Source organism: Naegleria gruberi (assembly GCF_000004985.1).
Source record: "Naegleria gruberi genomic scaffold NAEGRscaffold_11, whole genome shotgun sequence".
Classification (NCBI taxonomy): Eukaryota; Heterolobosea; class Eutetramitea; order Acrasida; family Naegleriidae; genus Naegleria; species Naegleria gruberi.
In genome coordinates this window covers 147,141-167,107 of record NW_003163316.1, presented here as the reverse complement: position 1 = coordinate 167,107, position 19,967 = coordinate 147,141, and the positions used below count along the sequence as shown (strand labels likewise).

General features: G+C 34.6%; 8 protein-coding genes across 8 annotated transcripts in view; 5 read left to right on the top strand and 3 right to left on the bottom strand.

The window, feature by feature from the left end:
• Positions 1–177: 177 nt before the first annotated feature.
• On the top strand, positions 178–1,077 carry NAEGRDRAFT_31751 (uncharacterized protein; the record flags this gene model as incomplete). The annotated part of the gene is made up of 1 exon (XM_002680012.1): positions 178–1,077. The coding sequence occupies one exon, from the start codon at positions 178–180 to the stop codon at positions 1,075–1,077; it is 900 nt and encodes a 299-aa protein (XP_002680058.1).
• A 630-nt stretch (positions 1,078–1,707) lies between these two features.
• NAEGRDRAFT_64679 (uncharacterized protein) lies at positions 1,708–3,621 on the top strand (the record flags this gene model as incomplete). The annotated part of the gene is made up of 1 exon (XM_002680011.1): positions 1,708–3,621. The coding sequence occupies one exon, from the start codon at positions 1,708–1,710 to the stop codon at positions 3,619–3,621; it is 1,914 nt and encodes a 637-aa protein (XP_002680057.1).
• On the bottom strand, positions 3,622–7,033 carry NAEGRDRAFT_38348 (exportin-1). The gene is made up of 2 exons (XM_002679900.1): positions 6,791–7,033; positions 3,622–6,750 (listed from the first exon to the last, which is right to left on the bottom strand). Exons 1-2 carry the CDS (start codon positions 6,884–6,886, stop codon positions 3,652–3,654), a joined length of 3,195 nt encoding a protein of 1,064 aa, XP_002679946.1. The 5' UTR covers positions 6,887–7,033; the 3' UTR covers positions 3,622–3,651.
• A 1,061-nt stretch (positions 7,034–8,094) lies between these two features.
• NAEGRDRAFT_64677 (uncharacterized protein) lies at positions 8,095–8,583 on the top strand (the record flags this gene model as incomplete). The annotated part of the gene is made up of 1 exon (XM_002680010.1): positions 8,095–8,583. The coding sequence occupies one exon, from the start codon at positions 8,095–8,097 to the stop codon at positions 8,581–8,583; it is 489 nt and encodes a 162-aa protein (XP_002680056.1).
• Positions 8,584–8,858: 275 nt separating this feature from the next.
• NAEGRDRAFT_64676 (uncharacterized protein) lies at positions 8,859–12,062 on the top strand (the record flags this gene model as incomplete). Its single annotated transcript, XM_002680009.1, has 3 exons — positions 8,859–9,649; positions 9,691–11,953; positions 11,988–12,062. 3 exons carry the CDS (start codon positions 8,859–8,861, stop codon positions 12,060–12,062), a joined length of 3,129 nt encoding a protein of 1,042 aa, XP_002680055.1.
• Positions 12,063–12,869: 807 nt separating this feature from the next.
• NAEGRDRAFT_64675 (uncharacterized protein) lies at positions 12,870–16,637 on the bottom strand (the record flags this gene model as incomplete). The annotated part of the gene is made up of 1 exon (XM_002679899.1): positions 12,870–16,637. One exon carries the CDS (start codon positions 16,635–16,637, stop codon positions 12,870–12,872), a length of 3,768 nt encoding a protein of 1,255 aa, XP_002679945.1.
• A 265-nt stretch (positions 16,638–16,902) lies between these two features.
• NAEGRDRAFT_64674 (uncharacterized protein) lies at positions 16,903–19,418 on the bottom strand (the record flags this gene model as incomplete). The annotated part of the gene is made up of 2 exons (XM_002679898.1): positions 16,903–18,128; positions 18,170–19,418. The coding sequence occupies 2 exons, from the start codon at positions 19,416–19,418 to the stop codon at positions 16,903–16,905; spliced, it is 2,475 nt and encodes an 824-aa protein (XP_002679944.1).
• A 250-nt stretch (positions 19,419–19,668) lies between these two features.
• Positions 19,669–19,967, top strand: part of NAEGRDRAFT_64673 (subtilisin-like serine peptidase) — a gene marked incomplete at both ends in the record, with an annotated part of 6,146 nt that continues 5,847 nt past the window's right edge. Inside the window, one exon of the mRNA XM_002680008.1 lies at positions 19,669–19,883. Within this exon, the coding sequence (XP_002680054.1) occupies positions 19,669–19,883 (215 nt within the window). The remainder of the gene's footprint in view (positions 19,884–19,967) is intronic.

Here is a 19,967-nt window from a genome sequence, read left to right as displayed (position 1 = left end):
AAGACAGACTACTCACCTTATAACTCTTCAAAAGTCTATATCAATAGTTTTCACGAAGAAGGTACTGTTATGAACTCATTACAAAAACCTAAAAAGATTGGAATTACTGGCTCAGATGGAAATCGTTATGATTTCTTATTCAAAGCAAATGATGACATTAGAAAAGACAACAGAATGATGGATCTTAATGCTGTCATCAATAGAATGCTTAAACGTGACAAGAAAACTAGAAATAAGAGGTTGTATCTTAGATTATTCTCAGCCATCCCACTTTCAAATAATACAGGTCTAGTAGAATGGGTTCCTAATACAAATGTTTTGAGAAAACTTATTGATGATGAATATTTAAGAATGCAAAAGCAACCTTTGCAACAATCAATACTAACAAAGTTTGGAAAATCCAATGGTGTTCCACAGAAAAGCTATGGAACAGCATTTGACTATGCAGTTAAGGATTACCCACCAGTTTTTGGTAAATATTTCTTACATCAATTTTTAGAACCAAACCAGTGGTATCAGAATCGTCTCAACTTTGTCAAGACAGCAGCAGTTTGGAGTATGGTTGGATATATAGTAGGATTGGGTGATAGACATAGCGAAAACATTTTAATAGACACCAACAATGGAGATACAATCCATGTTGACTTGGCAATGTTGTTCGAAAGTGGTAGACTATTGAACATACCAGAAAAAGTACCATTCAGATTGACCAGAAATATGATAGATGGTATGGGAGTTACAGGATATGAAGGAGCTTTTAGATTGACCTGTGAAGCAACTTTGGAATTGTTGAGAAAGAATAATGAAACGTTGTTGAATGTTTTAGAAACCTTCAAACACGATCCACTCCTGGATTGGGAACAAATTCAAAAGAAGAAAGAAAACCAAGCCAAGAAAGCCATGAATTCTGCTGATGTAGATTCGGCACACAAAATAATTGGACAAAAACTTCAAGGAATTGTTGGTGATAGTGCACTTCCTCTCAGTATTTCTGGTCAGGTTGATTACTTGATCGATGAAGCAACCAACGAAGAAAACTTGAAGAGTATGTACATCTGGTGGATGCCTTTCCTATAAAATTGTTGTGATTTGTTCCACAATAAAATCCATCATGTTCATTATTAAATAATAATTATGTGATTTTTACTAATTTCCAATTAAATTACAATCAAAGTCCAATAGATTATTTCTTTGACAATTCGAATTCATCAATTCTCTTGTTGACTATTTTAAATGATTCCGTATTATTATGTTATCAAAATAAATAATTACTATTAAAACGCACCGTCATCCATGCTGAGCAAAGTTTCCTTTGGCTTGTTAGCATCAACAGGAACATCCTTCTTCATGTAATCATTCAGGGTAGTATTCATTGCCATTGCGACAACTACAAATGGTAAGAAGAAAATTGGTTTTTCCTTAAGGCGGGCAATCACTGCTTGTGGTGTAATGGCCATTTTTTTATTTTAAATATCGGCTATGCTGTCTTCTGAAAGTGATTTATTATTATTATTCATCACCATTCTACTCTCGAATTTATTATTATTTGTTTTGTTGAGAATGAATTATTATTATTCATCAAATCATGATCAACCGATTAGGCTCTATGCAAATGGCAAATTTGGATAATTTCAAAGTATTTAAAAAAATGTACAAAATGTTAGTAGCCGAATGTTTGGAGGGAAGGTATTTGAAGAGCAGTACAAAATGATGATGAGGAGAGTGTTGAAGAAGAATTCGGTGATGATCACAAGAAGGAGAGAATTTGATTGTTGGGATTGTAGAAAGATTAATTCGAGTAGTAGTAAATTCTTTTCAACATCATCCCGAACAAGGAATGATGAAAAGAATATTGTTGAACAAGTAACAGACTCACCACTTTTGGATGTTAATCTTACTCAATCACGTTCCACTCGTTCATCAATGGTTAACTCAAAACCAAATGTAGTTCTAAATAGGAATATAGTATCACCAATGCAAAATAATAAGCATTTGAAAAAAAAGAATTCATCACCAGAAGAAAAGGATAGGAAAAAAGGTGAGCAAGACATTTCCCTCGTAAAGAGAAAGAAAATAATAGATAAAAAAGTTGAATCAGTCAATGAGGAAAGCAGTTTTGAGGAGTTGTTGGAATTAAAACAGTTCCAAAAGATGAAACCATACACGGGAAAGGCAAGAGATGAAGCTTTGGTCAAGGAATACTTAAAATTTTTAGAAACTTGCCCTAGTATTAGAGATTTTAACAAAAAACTTGATATATTTGCAAAAAAGGAAAGGCATGACTTGTCAGAACCAGCTTTCAAACAATTGTTACATTTCTTAACACATATTGATCTGGAATATTTGGATAGCATGAAAATTCGCATTTTAAAGCCAAATTACCATACTTTTAATATTACAATGATGAGTTATTTAACAGTTGGAGATGTTCCTGCAGTTCATTCTCTTTTTGACTCGATCCCTATCTGGACTGGTATGAAGCCAAGCTATGTAAATTTTGTAACCCTACTAACAGCATATTGCAGAGTTGGTGACTTTAAAAATTTGAATGAACTCTTTAGAAAGTTTATTGATGGCAAGCTAGAGATACAAGAAGGTCTTAATGATCAAAAAGCTATCACCTGTGTCTTTAGTGTTATGATGAAGTCACTAGTGGATAGAGGACAAGTTGCTAAGGTAGAAGAAATGTATCAAACATTTTTGTCTATGAATTTATCACCTTCTCCTTTTTTGTTCAATATTATGCTCAATGTGTATAAGATTAGACAAAATTATGACAAGTGTATAGAAATATATGAATCATATGAATGTCCAGACAGGCACATCACTCAAACAATGTTGATGATCTATGGTAGAATGGGAAAGATTAAAGAAATGGAAAAAGTATTCACCACCATTGAAAAACCAAATGATTTTACTTTTATTTTAATGACAAAAGCTTACTGTGGTGCTAAAATGGAATCTCAAGCAGAGGAATACTTTTCTCGTGTTGCCAATAGAGATGAAAACTTAATTTGCAGAATGATGGAAATGTATGCCAGTAAGGAAAATGTCAAAAAATTGGAACAAATGTTCCTCCTTATTAACAAACCAACAATAGCATCTATTTATATTTATATTGATGGAATCTCAAGATTTGGAAATTATGATAAGGTAAATGATGTGGTAAATTTGATTCCTCCAGAAAAGTACACTGGAAATATTTGGGCATGTCATTTACAAAGTGCTGTAAAAACCAAGTTTGATAATTCAGAACAATATATGGAAAGAGTTCAGTCTGTGTTCTATTCAAAGCCAAAAAACATTTCTTGGAAGGATAACAATTTTGGTTTGAAGCTTTACAAGTTGGCCTTAGGAAAACAAGCATCAGCTCAAAAAGCCAAACAAAAGGATGCAGTAAAGCCAATTACAGAAATTTACAAAGAGTTTGCAGAAAAGAAAGTAAAACTTGCATTGGATGGTGTAGATGAAGGCAAATTCCAAACAAGAGATCGTTTCCACGAACAATTTGCCTTAAATAATGATTCCATTTATAGACCAGATTATGTTTCGCCTTATGAAGCTTTCTTGGATGGTTATTACAAAAAGAAAAAAGATCCAACACACAACGACATTGATTAATTGGAATAAAATTAAGTTTATTGGAATTGTTTAGAGGTCATCATCATAGCTTTGCGCAAGTTCATTTACAGCAGATGGACCATCCAAACCTGGAACTGATTCACGCAATTGTCGTGATTCAATTTCTTTCTTTTGCTTCTCTTCAAAGTACAAATCGCTTACATCAACATCTTCACCTTGATATTCTCTGAGTGTGACCAGGAAGTCACGCAAACAATTGGTGAATTCTTGTTCTTGATGAATGTATCCAAAGAGGGCAACAATAAATTGAGTTAAATATTGGGAATTGAGATTGCTGAAAGATTGAATTAAAACATCATGAATATGTTGTTTGACAAACACATCAGTTGATACAGTTTGTCCTTCTGAGATTGGTGCAGTAATCTTATTTGTTGCAACAACATAGAGCAAGTGATGAATAATGGTTGTTTGAACCTTGAATCCAGATTGATGCAAGGTATCGGTGTAAATATAAAGAACGTCATCAAGGATTGGAAGGTAGAACTTTCCATAAAATTCATTTCTCAAACCATCATTATTGAGATGTTCAATGTTGGAAAGCATGTCTTGTAAAATATTAAGACCAGTTTCGAACATATTTCTGTGGGTATGTTTGAGAGCCCATAAAATTGAATCAACAATCAATTTGAAGCCCATAGGAGGAATGTGGAGGAAAGATTGGAAGCAGTATTTGTTGATAGACTTCAATAACACAAAGAGATTCATTCTATGTTCAGGATAATCTTCAAAATTAGTGGTAATCATTGGAAGAGTACATTCAAGAACATATTCCAAGATTGTAGGCAAATAATGGTCAACAGCTGTTTGCAATTTAACCATAGAAGCTGATAATAATGACAAAACTTGAGGATCCTTTGCGTCTGGAACACTAGCCTTGTAATCGCCAAGTGTAGCATCCAAAAGAGGAGGTAAAAATGATGTAACTAATAATTGTGTGTCATCAGAGTTAGCAATAAATGTTTCAACAAGTTTAAGAGTTTCTCTCTTTACAGCTCTCATCATTCTGACATTGGAGTGAGTGGCAGCCTTTACACCAATCTTTGCAATTTCATCAGAAATAAATTGACTGTATGCCTTGTAAACGTTTAACATGTCTTTGAAAATAATTTTCATTTGATGAAGGTAGGCGTTACCTATCGATTTGCTTGCAGAGACATTGGTCTTGAGAATGTTTGCCAATTCTTTCAATACAGCTGTATCAGCAAGAGTAGCAACATTTTGGGCGGCCATATTCATAATAGATTGCCATTTAGAGTTTGGCATTGACATCAACATTTGAATAAGTCTTTCTTGATCGGCTGGTAAAGCAGCTTGGATCATATAACCAACAGCTTCATAGAAAGTGTGGATGTGGGATGGTTCCAAATCAGAGATATTAGACTTGAGATTTCTCAAGATCTTTTCCAAAAACATGACATCTTCTCCTTGGTGACGTTGAACAAATTTTCTCTTACACTTGATAGAGATTTTAACAAATGTTTCACAGGCCATTTCTTGGACTCCAGGGAATTTTTCATGCATAAATTCAAATAATTTGTTAACAACAGTTTGCAAAAACTTCCAGTGGGCAATCAAGAATCTAGGATATTGACCTACAACATACATAATGTTAGATGCAACAACAGCCTTATTGTCTTTACCCTTTTTCATTTCGCACATATTCAATAAATCCTTGATCACAGTAACAACAAATCTCTTTTCGTCCTTTTCATCCATAGCACCAGAGATAGAACCAATAGCCCAACACAAAGTGTTCAAGTTTTGCCTAGACCATTCATAACCATTAGCTTGAGCACGGAGTTTTTCCAACATGATTTTTTCTGTATCTACATAATCCAAGTGAGTCAAATAAATTAAAGCATCACGCATACTCTTATATAATTGAATGGAATCTACATCTTTCATATATTCCTTTACAACTTGTCCATTTTCGTCCTCAACAATAATAACCTCTTCTGGTTTTGCCATCTTGGATACCATTACTAATCTAACTTGTGACATAATTCTCGAGTAAATTGCTTTTCTAGCAGATGCTGGTCTTGTAAGAAGTAATGGTTCATAAATATTTGATTGAGATGCCTTCTTTTCGGAGAAGTATAAATCACGAGAGAAGTAAATCCAATAGTCCAAACAATTTTTGAAAATTTCAGTTTCATCTACTTTAGAAATTTCAACAAGATATTGATGTGCTTCGAGCACAATCTGAGAATGTTGATCCTTTTCAACCACACCCAAATGGTTTGTAAGGAATGATGTAAAGAACAAACCCAAAATTTGAACAAACTTTTGATCATAATCAGATCCATTCTTATAAGCACTTGGCAAGTTTGTGTTTGGTGGAAGAATGCTTGGAATAACCCTCATAATAAAAACAAATATCAATTCAAATTTTTCGTCGTATTTTGGTTCGACCATGCTGACAATTTCTGTTAAACATCTCAGAGTGTCATTTCTAAATTGCTGTACAGGTAAGAATTTTGTAATAAGAATTTCGAGCATTGATGTTTCAAAAATAAATTCACGAGGGATCCAGTTCAAAAATCTAAGTAATGTTTGAAGTGTTGCTGATAATAAAGATGGCTTTTGTGCTTGTTGGAGAATAGCATCACACAATTGATAAATAAGTTTGAATTCGGAACGGAAACTTTCACTCATTTGTGTCATCTTTTTTGTTGTCATTTTACCAGCAGAAAAGTCAAATACTTCTTCACTTAACAATTTGAGAATATTCATGTTATTTTCGCATAAATTTTCATTAGATGGACTCGAGTTGACAATTTCTGGAATAAAGTTTCGCCAATTTTGAGGCCATTCTTGTTTGACAATAGCTACAAGTACTTCATTAAGCTTGTTGATAAAAAGTTTGTGTTGTCTGAAATAGGTTTCATCCTTTGAACAATTAATAACAGTGAGTACTATAAAGTTTTTAACACCATCCCTTTCATCTGGAGGCAAAATTTTCCATCTTGTTTGAATAACTTGTAATAATACTTGGAGCGCAAAGAATTTAGAATTTTGATTATTTGAAGTTTCTAAAATTTGTTTAACTCTTGTCCATGAATTAGGATCGTCTTTAAATTGACTCAGCACTTTTTGTGCCATTTGGATCTGTTAATTGTTGGTATCATCGGATTAAAAGTAAACTTACCTCTTGAATGTTTCCTCTGCTGGAATACAAGCAATCAATAATTTGATCCAAAAGAGATACATTAAACGGAGCATTAAAGTCCAAAAGTGCTTCCATTCTTTAAACAAAATTTTGATTTTTAAAATTTATCCTTTCTTTAAACCAATTGTGTTAAAATCGCTATTTATAATTTATAAAGACAATACTGTGATGATGAAACTCTAGATAGGTAGCACAACGGAGAGAGTATTTCCTATCAATCACTCTAATATTTTTTTTGCAGTTTTTTTGTTTTAAATTAAAAATAATTATTTGTCAAACTTGCTGGTTTTCCTACAGAAGGAATTCAAACAGAATTTTTGTGGCGGGAAAAGTTGGCCAGAGCAAAATATTTGTTGATCTGTTTGATTTAATATTTATGCCTAAGCAATAAGGATCATCAGTTTGCATTATTAAGAGTCCATCTATAAGAGCCCTATTTTCGAAAATAAATGTTAGGAGTATTTAGCTTGGAACTACTTATTAAGAGGACCATCTGGCATTATTATACGAGAAAATCTTCATCCTTCAATGCTATAAATTCATATACTTTGATTTAAGAGTTAATGAAGAATCCTAAAGACATTTGGCGTTAACACTTATACATAACAAAAAATCAACACAACATTATAGTTTCTTGAATCAAGGCAATTTGATTTCTTTGAGTCTTAATGCAAGAATTCCTCCTCAAATAAGGCAGAGACTGAAGAAGACTGAAACGCCCCTTTCAGTCCTATCACAAATAAAGGCATATCACACACAAATTACCATCTTATCAAATCCAACTCGAATTAAAAACTAGCTACTAATGGCCAACAACTTTTTGAAAATGTTCGTATCAACAATAGCAACAAGGTGGAACAAGGTTTGACATGATTCCCTTTTCAAACAAAATACCGTACCTTTTATTTTGCATGCAAGTGGTTTATAATGATACAAGAACAGTGCAGCACCAAACATCAACAAATAACTCCAATTCATCAACATCAAAACATCACCATACGAATAACCAAACATCAACAAATAACTCTAATTCATCACAAAAGTTCTTCGTCATAAGTAATACAGAGTTTGCCAACAATCAACATCTCTTTACATACCGCCAACAAAAAACAACATGTCCAAATCACCTTCTCTCTTCTAATAATTGCCAACCACTACAAAATTCTAGTAATCCCCAACAGAACATTTACCACATCCAATCTTCTTCCATTCCATGTAATAATAACAGCCACAATAATACCACCACCTTTCAACCATACATCATTCCTTTCAATAATAATAATATGAATAATCAACTAGTTTCCTCTGATGACAACAACATCATACACATCCCTTCGAATATTTCAACCGATTCGAATTTACAACCACTACCAAATAGCACCTTCCTAGATGCTCAATTAGGCCAAAAACTGTATCCTCCTTCATTAAAACCATTTACTATTAATTACAGTTGGGATGGTCTTTTACCTCTCACACCAATATCAGCAGATGAACTCAATAGTGAATGGGAATTATTTCAATTTCATCAGCAAAAAACTAAAGAACATCATCTCAACAAAGAAAGGAAACTCACTCAAATATTACAGCAAATTTCTCAATTATATGGGCAACATGGAGCAGTTGTCGTTCTTCAATCACTTGTTTCAAAACTAAACAATTCGAATAATGGAAAACCTGTTTCAATATCAGAGTTAATATCAGCTCCAAATTTCCATGTCTTGTTGGATAATATTGGTAGAATTTTGGAGGCCAAAAAAACTTACTCTCAATAATTCCAATTAATATTTAGGAAATCTTTAAACTAACTCAATAAATTGTAAACCCTAATTTATTCTAAAATTCTTTTAGAATATTCGAATTATTGTTTACAAAAATAATAATAAAAATCGATTGTTCTATTTTAATTGAAGTGTGTATCTGTGTATCATTTAATACAATGCCGCCATACAAACTACAAATAATTTTCATCAAAAAAAAATTCAATCAGCATTTATTGAGGACCGTTTTGCGGAAAGAAATAATAATCACGAATACAACATAATAGAAAATGGACCTCGGTGATAGGAATGTAAAGAAGAACCCCTCTTCATTAAAATCAGTTAAAAAAGGTTCTTTTGCTTCTGGGGGAGAAAGTTTTAAATTAGAGAGAATTATCGGAAGTACTGTCCTCAATTCGCAATCTTTTAAATTGCATCCGTCATTGTTTCCTACAAGTGGAGCTCTGCCATTAATGATCGGAGGTAATAGCAGCATGAATTCGGAAGTGGTTGCATACTTGGCAGGCACTATTGTTGTAGTTTATAATGTTAAGAGGAATAAGCAACTTAGGTTTTTAGAACATCCAACATCAAACAAGGCTTTCAATTGTATTGCATTTTCGAAATGTGGTCAATATTTAGCAGCAGGTGAAAAAGGACCAAAACCATCAATTGTTGTTTGGGACCTACATCAAGTGTTTGCTCAAACATTTGAAGAAACAAAACCAAAAATTTTCAGTGAACTAAAGAGCAAAGAAAAAGGTCATCAAAATGAAGTCAAGAATATTTGCTTCTCAAAAGATTCCAAATTAGTTTTAAGTGTTGGCTTTGAAAATGAATTGAAAATTTGGGATATCTCAGCTGGAGGAAAGGCCGAATTGAAATTTTCAAAAACTGTTGATGAAACAAATGATTTAATTCTCTCACCTAGTGACGATAATGGATTTATTACTGTAGGAAAAGGATTTGTTAGATTTTGGTCAATTTCTAGATCAGCAAAACTTTTCTCTGTTCAATCAGTCTCGACAAACCTTGATGTTTGGAAGCAAGCTAACTTTGTTTCTATTGCCTTCAGAGGAAAGTAAGTAATTAACCATATCCCTTCTCTTTAACAATCAAAAGAAATGACACTGCTGAGGTTTATGCTGTCACAATGGATGGTATTTTATGTAAAGTAGATCCAAAATCAAAGGAACTTCAAAGTTGGGTCAATATCAAAGTTGGGAGAGCATACTGCGTTTCAGTTGCAGAAAAATATGTTGCCATTTCATGTGCTAAGGGTGTTGTAAGATTGTTCGAGACAAAAACTTTACAATTCAAGAAAACTCTTCCTGAACCTCCTCCATCTACAGCTCACATTACATTGAGGAGCGTATTTTCGAGCGTTAATAAGAGTTACATCAAACCAACTTCTTCTGAAATAGATGCCCCTAATGCTATTGTTTGTGGAATATTCGGAGATAAGATTTCTGTAATGTATGATGATAGAAGCTTCTTCGTTTGGGACATTTCAAATCTTCAATCTATCTGCAAATACAGATCATTCATTAGCCATTCTGGTTGCATCTGGGGAGCAGATGTTCTTCCAAGAAATTCAAAATCCCCTTTCCCTCAAAACACTTTTGCAACATGCTCTGCAGATAATACTATTAGATTTTGGAATTTAGAAACTGGTGAGCAAGAGGAAAATATCAGATCTTCTGTTGCTGGCAAGAGTGCATTCTGTAAAGATCTTCTTGCCGTTCTTCATATTCCACCAAATGACAAGACTGTTGAAGGAGGTATTAGAAGTGTTAGATTCTCTCCAGATGGTTGCAATATCATTTCAGGAGACAAACAAGGACATGTCAGAGTGCATGACGTATTCAACTTTGATTCCAAGTATGACGAATTTGCTCATGAGTCTGAAGTTCTTTGCATTGATTCCTATCAAACACAAAATGGGGACGTTTTGTTTGGTTCTGGAAGTAGAGATAGAATGATTCACTTATACAGAATGAAAGATGGAAAAACTGAAGTTGTTCAAACATTGGATGATCACAGCTCCTCTGTGACGTCAATTAAATTCACTCTCAGCACTCAAAAACCAACTGGTGATTCCCTTAAACTTGTGAGTGTGGGAGCTGATAAGTCGGTAGTTTTCAGAAGAGTTGAAGATGTCCCTCAAAAGAAATCCGTTAGAGTTGTCAGATACCAACAAACACCCTCTCCATTCTCTGTTTTCGATCTTGACGCTGATGTTACTGGTAAATGGGCTGTTACTGCTGGTCAAGGAAAGAAGATTAATATTTATGACATTGACTCTGGTAAATGTAAACAATATATTGACACAAAAGATCCAAAGCCAGTTAAGACTGGTTGTGATAATGCTGATCCACTCAGAGTTAAGCTTTGTCCTGCAGGTATTTTAGCTGTTACAAGTGCTTCAGATAAGCATTTGAGAGTTTACTCATTCTACAAAAAGGTGTCTATTGCAAGAGTTAAAGGTCACTCTGACGTTATTACTTCAATTAACTTTACTCCTGATTTGAAGAGGTTAATTACCACTTCAGCTGATGGCTGCATATTTATCTGGAGTATTGGAACCAAATTGTCTAAGAACATGCAAGAAAGGCTTTCAGAAATTGAAAAGATTGTTTCGACCCCAGTCCCTCCAATTCCACTTCCAAAGGAAACTATTGTGCCTATTCAATTGTCAAAACTGGAGGAAGAAATTAAATCACCAATGATAGACTTTAACTTACCTTCTCCACCTTCTTCAAGAGGATTGGCTTCCTCTGATTTAGTTAAATCACTCAGCAAACAATTTGATCTTGGAAATAAGGATGAACAACCATCACAAACTGAAGAGAGCTCACCAAGTTTATCACATTGGACCAAGAACTCCTTGTCTCCAAAGGTCTATGAAGACGATAAGTTGCAACCATTATCAAAATGGGGACAAGTGGAGAGAGATGGATTCAAGTTGGCATCAAATATTAGTGATACGGAACGATCTCTCACCTACAAAAGACCAGTTCTTCCAATTATTATTCACCACGATGACGATCTTGTCAACTCTGAGGAACATATACTGGAGGAGTCTGATACTGAAAGTTTGGATCTAAGTGATGATGATGTATCGGAAGAAGAAATTATCTTTGATTCAAATGAAAATTCAGCAGATACCAGCTTCCAGGTTGCAGAAAATGAACATGTTGCAGAAATTTCAATTGAAAAGGCTCCATTGGAAGAAGTCAATGATGTAAATATTATATCTCAATCTGACAATGTTTCTGAGTCTATCGAACTTGGAGATTTAGAAGCAGCAAGCGATGATGAAGATAGTGAAGATGATGAAGGAGAGTACTCAAAGATGGTATCTAAGCAATTGGAAGAAGATCTTGTAAAACCTTTAGCAATACCATCATTTATGAGAGCTAGTATCAGCTCTTCGTTCAAACACTCAATGGAGTTGGCTAAAGTTGAGCAATCTGCAGAGAGATTTACTTTAGATTCTGTTGTCAAACAACTCAGGGATGAATGTGAGACTAGTCTCAAAACCGACGAGATAAAACCAGCCTTCAAGGTTTCAAAGGAGGAAATCAACAAGAAACTTAATGACTTTAAAGAAGTTCTCTCCAAGCATGAAGTTGCTGAAGAATCTGAGGACGAAGAACCAGAACAAGATGAAGAAATGCTTCAAATAATGAATGCTGCACACACAGCTGAAGAAGAGATTGCTTCCATTCCAGTTCCTAAGAAAACAAGTCCAGTTGTAAATAACAACTTACCAAATCCTATATTTAACTCCCCTCAACTGGCCCTCACTTCTTATGATGACACTGTAGAGTATGGAAAAACTGAGGAAACAAGACTCGATCAGTCTGACATGGTTCAAATTCATTCTCCAAGATTGGATTCTGTTGGAAAGATAAAGAATAATATCGCCAAATTAACAAGCGTATTTGAGGATACTATGCAAGAGATGGAAAAACTATCAGTATCCCATTCTGAAACATCATTAGAGATTCTTTCTTCGTTCCAGAAAATGGTTGCTCAAATGAATGTCAGAATGAGCCAAAGTGCTAGTATGTCCAATAGCCATTCTCAATTTGTATTCCCATCAGTGAGTGGTTTGGACTCGAGTAACAATAACCTTAATTCAACAGATTTAAAGCAAGTTGAAGTGTCTGATATGTTAGAAAGATACTCATCTGTACTTGTTGACTATATTATGAAGAAAGTTGACAAGCAACAATTCAATAAACCTTAATCAACTAATGTAATTTATTAAAACACTGGAGGACCACCTGGTATACTTATATTTCTTGGTGTTTTCCCATCATTTGCCATAACTGGTACAAGTGCTTCTGGATTTGCTGAGCACCAGTTCCTGAAGTTTTGACATTGTAAAACATTTGACCTTTTGCCAACTCCTCTTGCAGAATTCTCATCTTCTTTTCTTCCCATCTTTTCTTGGCTTCTTCTTGATGTTTCAACATTCTTGTCATTGCGGATACTTTGATTTGGGCTGGTCTCGATTCTTTTGGAGGCTTTGGAACAAATGGTTGGGAAGCACTTTTGTAGTTTCTGTCTCTCTTAACTGGTGAATTTGAGCCGTGAGAGGATTCTTCCAAACCCTTAACCTTAACCTTATATCTGTACTGCTTCACTGTATTATAAATCTTCATCATTAACGCAGTAATGGATTTACTCAATTTAGATGGGTTTCTCTTTGTTTTGCTTTCGTCCTCTGTTTCTTCAATTAAGAAGTTCAGCTGATCTCTGACGGCCTCCCTGTGAGAAACACCAGCACCTCTTCTCTTTGGAGATATTGGACTTGATCTTGGAGAGTTGCAAGGAGATTCAGCTCCATTCTTTGACTTTTTAGCCTTTATACTCTTGTCAATCTTCTTGTTTAGATTAATCCAATCTGCCAAGAACTCTTCCTCAGAGTATTTAGAATTATTCGGTCCTTTCATATTTGTGAAGAAGTTCAAGAAAGAGAGGAATTTTCTAATCTTCTTGTGCATATAGTAAATATAATCTATCAATCTATCAGCCTCCATAAGAATAATGTTAATTATGTATTTTAGCTCGTCTGAATCGTAAATGTCTTCAATTTCTCGAAGAATTTCGCTTGTTGGTTTGAATTCTTCAGTGGCCCCTTTGAATAATGAAATGTTAGAAACATCAAAACTGGAAGTGCCACCTTCTTCGATGCCCATACCTGTAGCATCACCCTCTCCTGTTTGTTGAGATGGATCTCCCTTATTCATCTTTGCTTTGGCCACCCTCAGTTTCTTAATTTCAGTGTTCAATTTCAATAGATCTGCCTCTGCACGTTCTTTATCCATCAACCATTTCCTTCTCTCGTTATCCATTCCTCTTAATTCAAGATTGTCCTGCCTATTATCTGGTGCCTGCCCAATCATTGAACCATATCTTCCTCGATTAGGTCGTTTTGCTTCAAACCCACCATAATCTGTTGGATAGGATCCCTGGTTATTATTGCCAGTAACAGGATTTAAGTTACTTGAATTAATATTGTGTTGTACTCCTGAAGGTTGTTTTCCATTGTTCTGAGTTTGATTTGAGTAGTGTTGAGCATGTTGATTTGAGTATTCTTCTTTTAACATCTTACTTAACATTGCATGTTTCTCTTCTTGTTGTGTTTTCATTACGTGGAAATCTTTAACTGTTTTACCAAGATCAGGATTTACTAATGAAGATGAGTCAACTCCTTTTTCTACGAGAATACTCTTAAGTCTATCAATTTCTTCAGTTAATTTTTCTATAACAGAAGCAGCCATCTTACTTTGATGTTCTTGATCTTCCTCTTTCATGTAGTGAGCTTCTTCCATGTCGATCAATCTTTGAAGTTCATTAGCATCAAAGTCTTGAGATCTCATTCTATCATTTTCCATTCGTTTCACCGTCTTGAATAAACCATCTGCAGTCAAGTAGAGTTTTAATTCAGCAGGGGTAAACTTTTCAAGATCAACTGAACCAGGAATGTAAGGGAATTCCTTCTTATCCAACTCGTAATTATAACAATTGTCCAACATCCAAACATGACTAATATCAGTTCTCTTTGTCTCTGCCTCTCTCATTTCATCTTCATAATCGTCCATATCGAACTCTAGAGATGAAGTATCAAAATCGTCATCCAAATCTTCATCAGCATTAACAGTACCATCTTTTTTCTTTTTTGTTTTCTTTGTATCCCCTTCCTCAATATCGCTAGAATCTGAAAGATCTGCGTTGTTCTTTTTCTTCTTCTTTCGGTTACGTTGTTGAATTTCTTCATCATCTGAAGTATCCATATCTTGGTAAGCAGCTGTTGCCTTTAGGATCTCATAGTTTGGTTTGAGAAGCTCTTCATCCTCAGTAAAACCTTCATTAATTTGTCTTTCAATACTATCCAAATCCAACTCTTCATCTGATAAGCCACGTCTTCCTGTTAAAATAAATCCAATATCTATAATATTTTTCACTTCTGGAAGCTTAAGCCTGCTCAAAATGCCTTTCAGCATGCCTTGTTGCTCATTATACCTATCTTTAAGTTTGGCATAGAATTCCACATGTCTCTTGTCTCTTTCAACAAGAGCAGTTATAAACTTTTCCTTATCTTTTAATTTTGTCTTGAGAGAAACAACAGCACTATTTGCCCCATCCAAATCAGTGATAGAATCTCCAATATCAGTTTCAATCTTTTTAAACTTTTCAGTGATTTTTTTGAGGAATGATTTTCTCTTCTCTTCATCCTTAAAAGTTTCTGCATTAAAGTCCAACAACGAGAACCTCATTATTTTATATTCTTCAAAAATAGATTTCAATCTTTCTAGTGTTAAACCAATGTTTTCCTGTACATTTCCTAAAGGTTCCAATACATTTTCATTTTGAAAATCCAGCATTCCCTCGATTTCTTGCATTTCCTCTTTGTCTTCCGTAAGAATATCTCCATCTTCATCATATGATCGAATCCAACTCATAATACCTTTCAAAATATTTGTCCTACTGCTATATCGTTGATCCAAGTCTTTTGTTACTTCCGCTATTCTATCTCTACTTTGGTTAATCACTCCAACTCGGTCCACTTGTTCTTTGAATACTAAATCTGAAATGTCATCTACACTTAAAAACTCAACTTCACTATTATTATTTTGAGCTGTTTCATAATCTTGGAGCAGGATATCAATTCTTGATAACCCTTGCATCATTTTTTCAGATTTGGTTTGTCTTGATCTTAATAACTCGGTTAATCTCTTCTTCTTTAATTTCTTTAATTGACCAGGGAGAAGAGTAGTTGATAGATGAGCTAATTCTTCAGAAACTCTTCTCTCCAGTTTTTCATATTCAGTTTTTGTGATTTTGTCCGTCATTGGTATATCTAGGTCAGTTTGATCCATAATATCTCGAAGCATGTTAGATTTTGGTTGGTATTTTGTTGTTGATCTGGAGCTGTCATTAACAATGAGAATTTTGATTTGGTACTTTTCGTCATCATAAGAGGTCAACAACTTTTGAGGTTTTGATAAATTTCCTATTCGTGGTGTATCCATATAATCGGTTGAAAATTCGTCTTCGAAATTTGTTGGAAATCCTCTTGCTGATTTTGGTGATTGACTTCTTTTCTTTTTCTCTTGTTTTCCTTTCAGTAAAGGAAGACTTCGTTTGTCATCAAAAAAGCTCGAATTATTTGTTCTTATAGAGCTCTCATCTTCTGTATTTTCCATCATTGATTTATTCTTTGCCTCGAATTGTTTCTTTATAATTGGGGAAGTGCTTTCCTTGTATTTGTTTAATTGTTCCCTTACAGCAGATGGAGAAGGTGATGGAGCCCTATCTTCTGAGGCTCGCATCCTTCCATTCTGTCCTCCTTTTTTATGTAATAGAAAAGGTGATACTCTTCCGGAGAGAAGATCTGATGATTGAGGTCTTGTTTGTTGAGTCCTAAATGAAGCAACTGATGATGGTGTTCTTACTGCTAAACCTTTTTGATAGTGTTGGGAAATCGTTGGATATGGATCCATCTTTTCCCTATCACTAATTGAAGAAAGGTTGAGAGGTGATGGTCTTGTCATGCTCGTGTTGTTGTTGTTGTTAGTGTTATTGAGAAGACTGCTCAACGATGCATTATTTTGCGATAATTGGAACGAGCGTGCAGTTTGACTCATTTTATTCTATAAAAAACCTTAATTCGTTAAAATCGTAGATTGGTTTTTTTGGCGTCAAGAGAGTTCTGCCTTCCTGATTTGTGGTTGTAAACATGTTACCCTTATATCATTATTTACGTTCTTGTGGTAAAGTTTGAGAGGGAGTGATGGTTTGTAACAAAAAATCTCTATTTTACTTGCTTGCTTTGGATTTGAAATTAACAAACTCAAACTGAGCAGCTGCATCTGTCGAAGGATCTTTCTTTTTCTTTGGTTTTGGACCTGGTTTCTTTCTTTCCTTAACAACTGGTGCTGTTGTTGTGGCAGTAACTTTTGATTTCTCAACTTCTTCCTTCTTTTGAGAAGGTGTTGTGCTGGTTGGTGGTTCCATTTGAGTTTGTTGTTGTTCCATAAACATTGAATTTTGCACTTGAGGAAGAGCTATCTTACTATTCTTCTCAAAGAGTTGTTGCTTTCGTTTTTCGATGGCAGTCAATGTTGCTTGATTTGGTTTTGTCATACAAGGTGGAAGAGCAAGCTTTAGAGTGTTGATCTTTTGAAGGGCTGATAATCTACGTCTGGCAAGTAGCTCACACTCAATATATAAGTGATATTCCATTCTCAAATTAATAGAGAGAAGATATTTCATTTGTTGTTTTTCCAATTGGACAGTAGGGTGATAGCGGCCATTTCTTACTCTTTTTACAAACTTTGATAAATCATTTTCATGATTGAATAGGAATGGAGTTTTGTTAAAAAGTTGAGTGAGAGTTTTTACAAGCAATGGTGAATCTGTTGATTTCTTAGAATTACATGTTGAATCGTTTTGTTTTGAGGATTGAGAAAGTGATGATGTTGAAAGATTCTTCTTGTGACGCATTCCACTTCCATTCATCAATTCTTGCCATTCTTTTTCTTCTGCTTCTCTAGAAGTAAGCTGCTCTTCTTTTACTTCTTCGACAGTGGTGGTAGGTTTTGGAATATTTTCCTCAATAGTTTCGTTATGTTGATGTGATGACTCGTTTGACTTCGATGTTAGTAATGGAGGTAAAAACTGTTTCAAAAACATCCTATGTTCCTCCTTTAGCACATTATTCCAAGTATTCATACTAAATATTGTTTTAAATAAATCAGGATTTTGAATCAACTCAATTGGTATCAGTGCATTCATTCCTTGAATAGATACTGGTTCGTAAACTTGTTCTTTCGTATTTTTCATTTCCACATCCTCGACTTCATGTGCAGAGGAGTGGAGAATAAATTGATTCTCCTGATTAACAGCATCGAGATATGTTGTACATTGGATTGAGTTGCTCTTCTCTGCCCCATTCACCTCTGACTCTTTTACAAAGCACCATGGAATTCCCACCAATTCATCCCTTAAAATTTCATGATTGTAATTCTTTCCATAAAATAAATCTTCAAAAGTTATTTCTTGAAAAATTAACAGTCAAACTTACCATTATCATCCAATTTCTTCTTAATAGATCGTTCATTTCTATCCATGAAAAATAACTTGTCATCATCCTCAGTTGCATAAATTGTAAGATCCAAGTTTTGATCTGTGGGCTGCTCTACTATTTGTGTCTTGCTCTTAGCTTGTTTCTTTTTTGGAGAAATTATATCTGAAACTACTGGTTCCGATGTGTTGACTTCTCTCTTTTTTCTTTTCTTCTTTCCTTGAGTTTCTGTATCTTTTGTGGTAGTTGCTGCAGTAGAGGCTGCTGCTTCCTTATCCTTTCGTCTGGTGTACTTTCTTTTAGTTCTTACTGGTGGCTCTGTGCTACTAGGAGTGTTTGCTGAACTATTAGTTGAACTATCAGTGGCAACAGGAGTTGAGCTCGTCGTTGTTGTATTGGTTGAAGAGCTAGTGGTAATACTTGGTTGTTCCGATTGTACCACTGGTTTTGGTGGTGGCATAATTGCTTGATCTTTTTTAGCATCACTTACAACCTTTTTTTCCTCTTCCACAGTTTTAACAGTTTGAGTTTTGGATTGAGTTGTTTCCTTATTTTCCCTTTTTTCTTTTTTTTTAGATTTCTTTTTCTCCTTCTTGTCATCCTTCTTTTTTGCTGATGTTGATTTTTTAGTTTTACTCTTCTTTTTCTTTTTTAGTTCAGAATCAGAAGCAGAACTATAGGAGTCTGATGATTCAGAGTTACTACTATCATCACTACTCGAATCTGATTGATCACTTGAATTACTACTATAACTTGGCAAATCCTCTTCGGAATCATATGCAGTTGCTGCTTTTGGAATTGTAGTGGTTGTAGGTGGTGTGACTGGTGTTGTTGCTGTCGTGGATGGAGATTGAGAAGGTTTGGCGGTAGGAAATGGAGGAAGAGAAGGAGCAGAGGACATGGTTAAAAATCCTTGATTCACAGTTTTTGGCCCGGGCATAATTGGTGTGATTCCTTTCAGAAGAGAGGCTGAATGCATTGGAATGAATGATGTGGCAAAGAATGTAGAACCTGTATTTACCGATGTATTATCATCATTCTTTTTAGTTTTCTTCTTTTTAGTTGTAGTGTTTCCTGTTGTCTTCTTTGTTGAAGCTTGTTGAGAAGGATTGGCATTCGAAACTGTTGATGATCCGGGTATTGCTGATGATTGTATATTATTTGATGATGAAGATTGATTTTTAGTACTCTTTGATGATGTATTTCCACCCGAATTTGAACCCATAGAGTTACGCCATATCGAAGACATTTTTTGTGTTTTTTAATTCCAAAATTTTAATGGAGCCATCAAAGTTGAATAACAATAATCAAACAAATGTGACACAATGAATTGGCGTGATTTAAATTTGAATGCACTCAATAATAATACTGAGATGATTCACTTTTTTTTATTCCATTAATCATTCACTTTATAAATCTTAATATAGAAAGAGATGAAGAAGGACCAACTGTCCATAACGTTATTATTTACACCACATAGAAAAAAATCCAACACAAAGATGCCTACCATAGTCACTGTTGGTGCCGATGAAGATGATGAGTATTTTGATGAGGAGGAGAAGGCGAAAATTCTTCAAGAGGAGAAGGCCTTCTCCACTAGTATGAATAGTTCAACATTTAACGAAAATTTACAAGCATCGGAACTAATTGGAAGTAAGGTTGATGAAATTGAAGAAGGAATGGATGCTGAACAATTCATGCCAGAGGTGCGAGAGTCTTTTGATATAATTAAAAACAGAATAGAAACTTCTATTGGAGGAATTTATGGAATTACAGCGGATGTTATTGAGGATGAAGA

Bases quoted from the DNA above. Each gene is read 5' to 3' on its own strand.
- NAEGRDRAFT_38348 (XM_002679900.1), bottom strand. From the start codon at position 6,886: ATGGAAGCACTTTTGGACTTTAATGCTCCGTTTAATGTATCTCTTTTG. The intron at 6,751-6,790 runs GTAAGTTTACTT...AACAATTAACAG, and splicing joins GCAGAGGAAACATTCAAGAG to ATCCAAATGGCACAAAAAGT.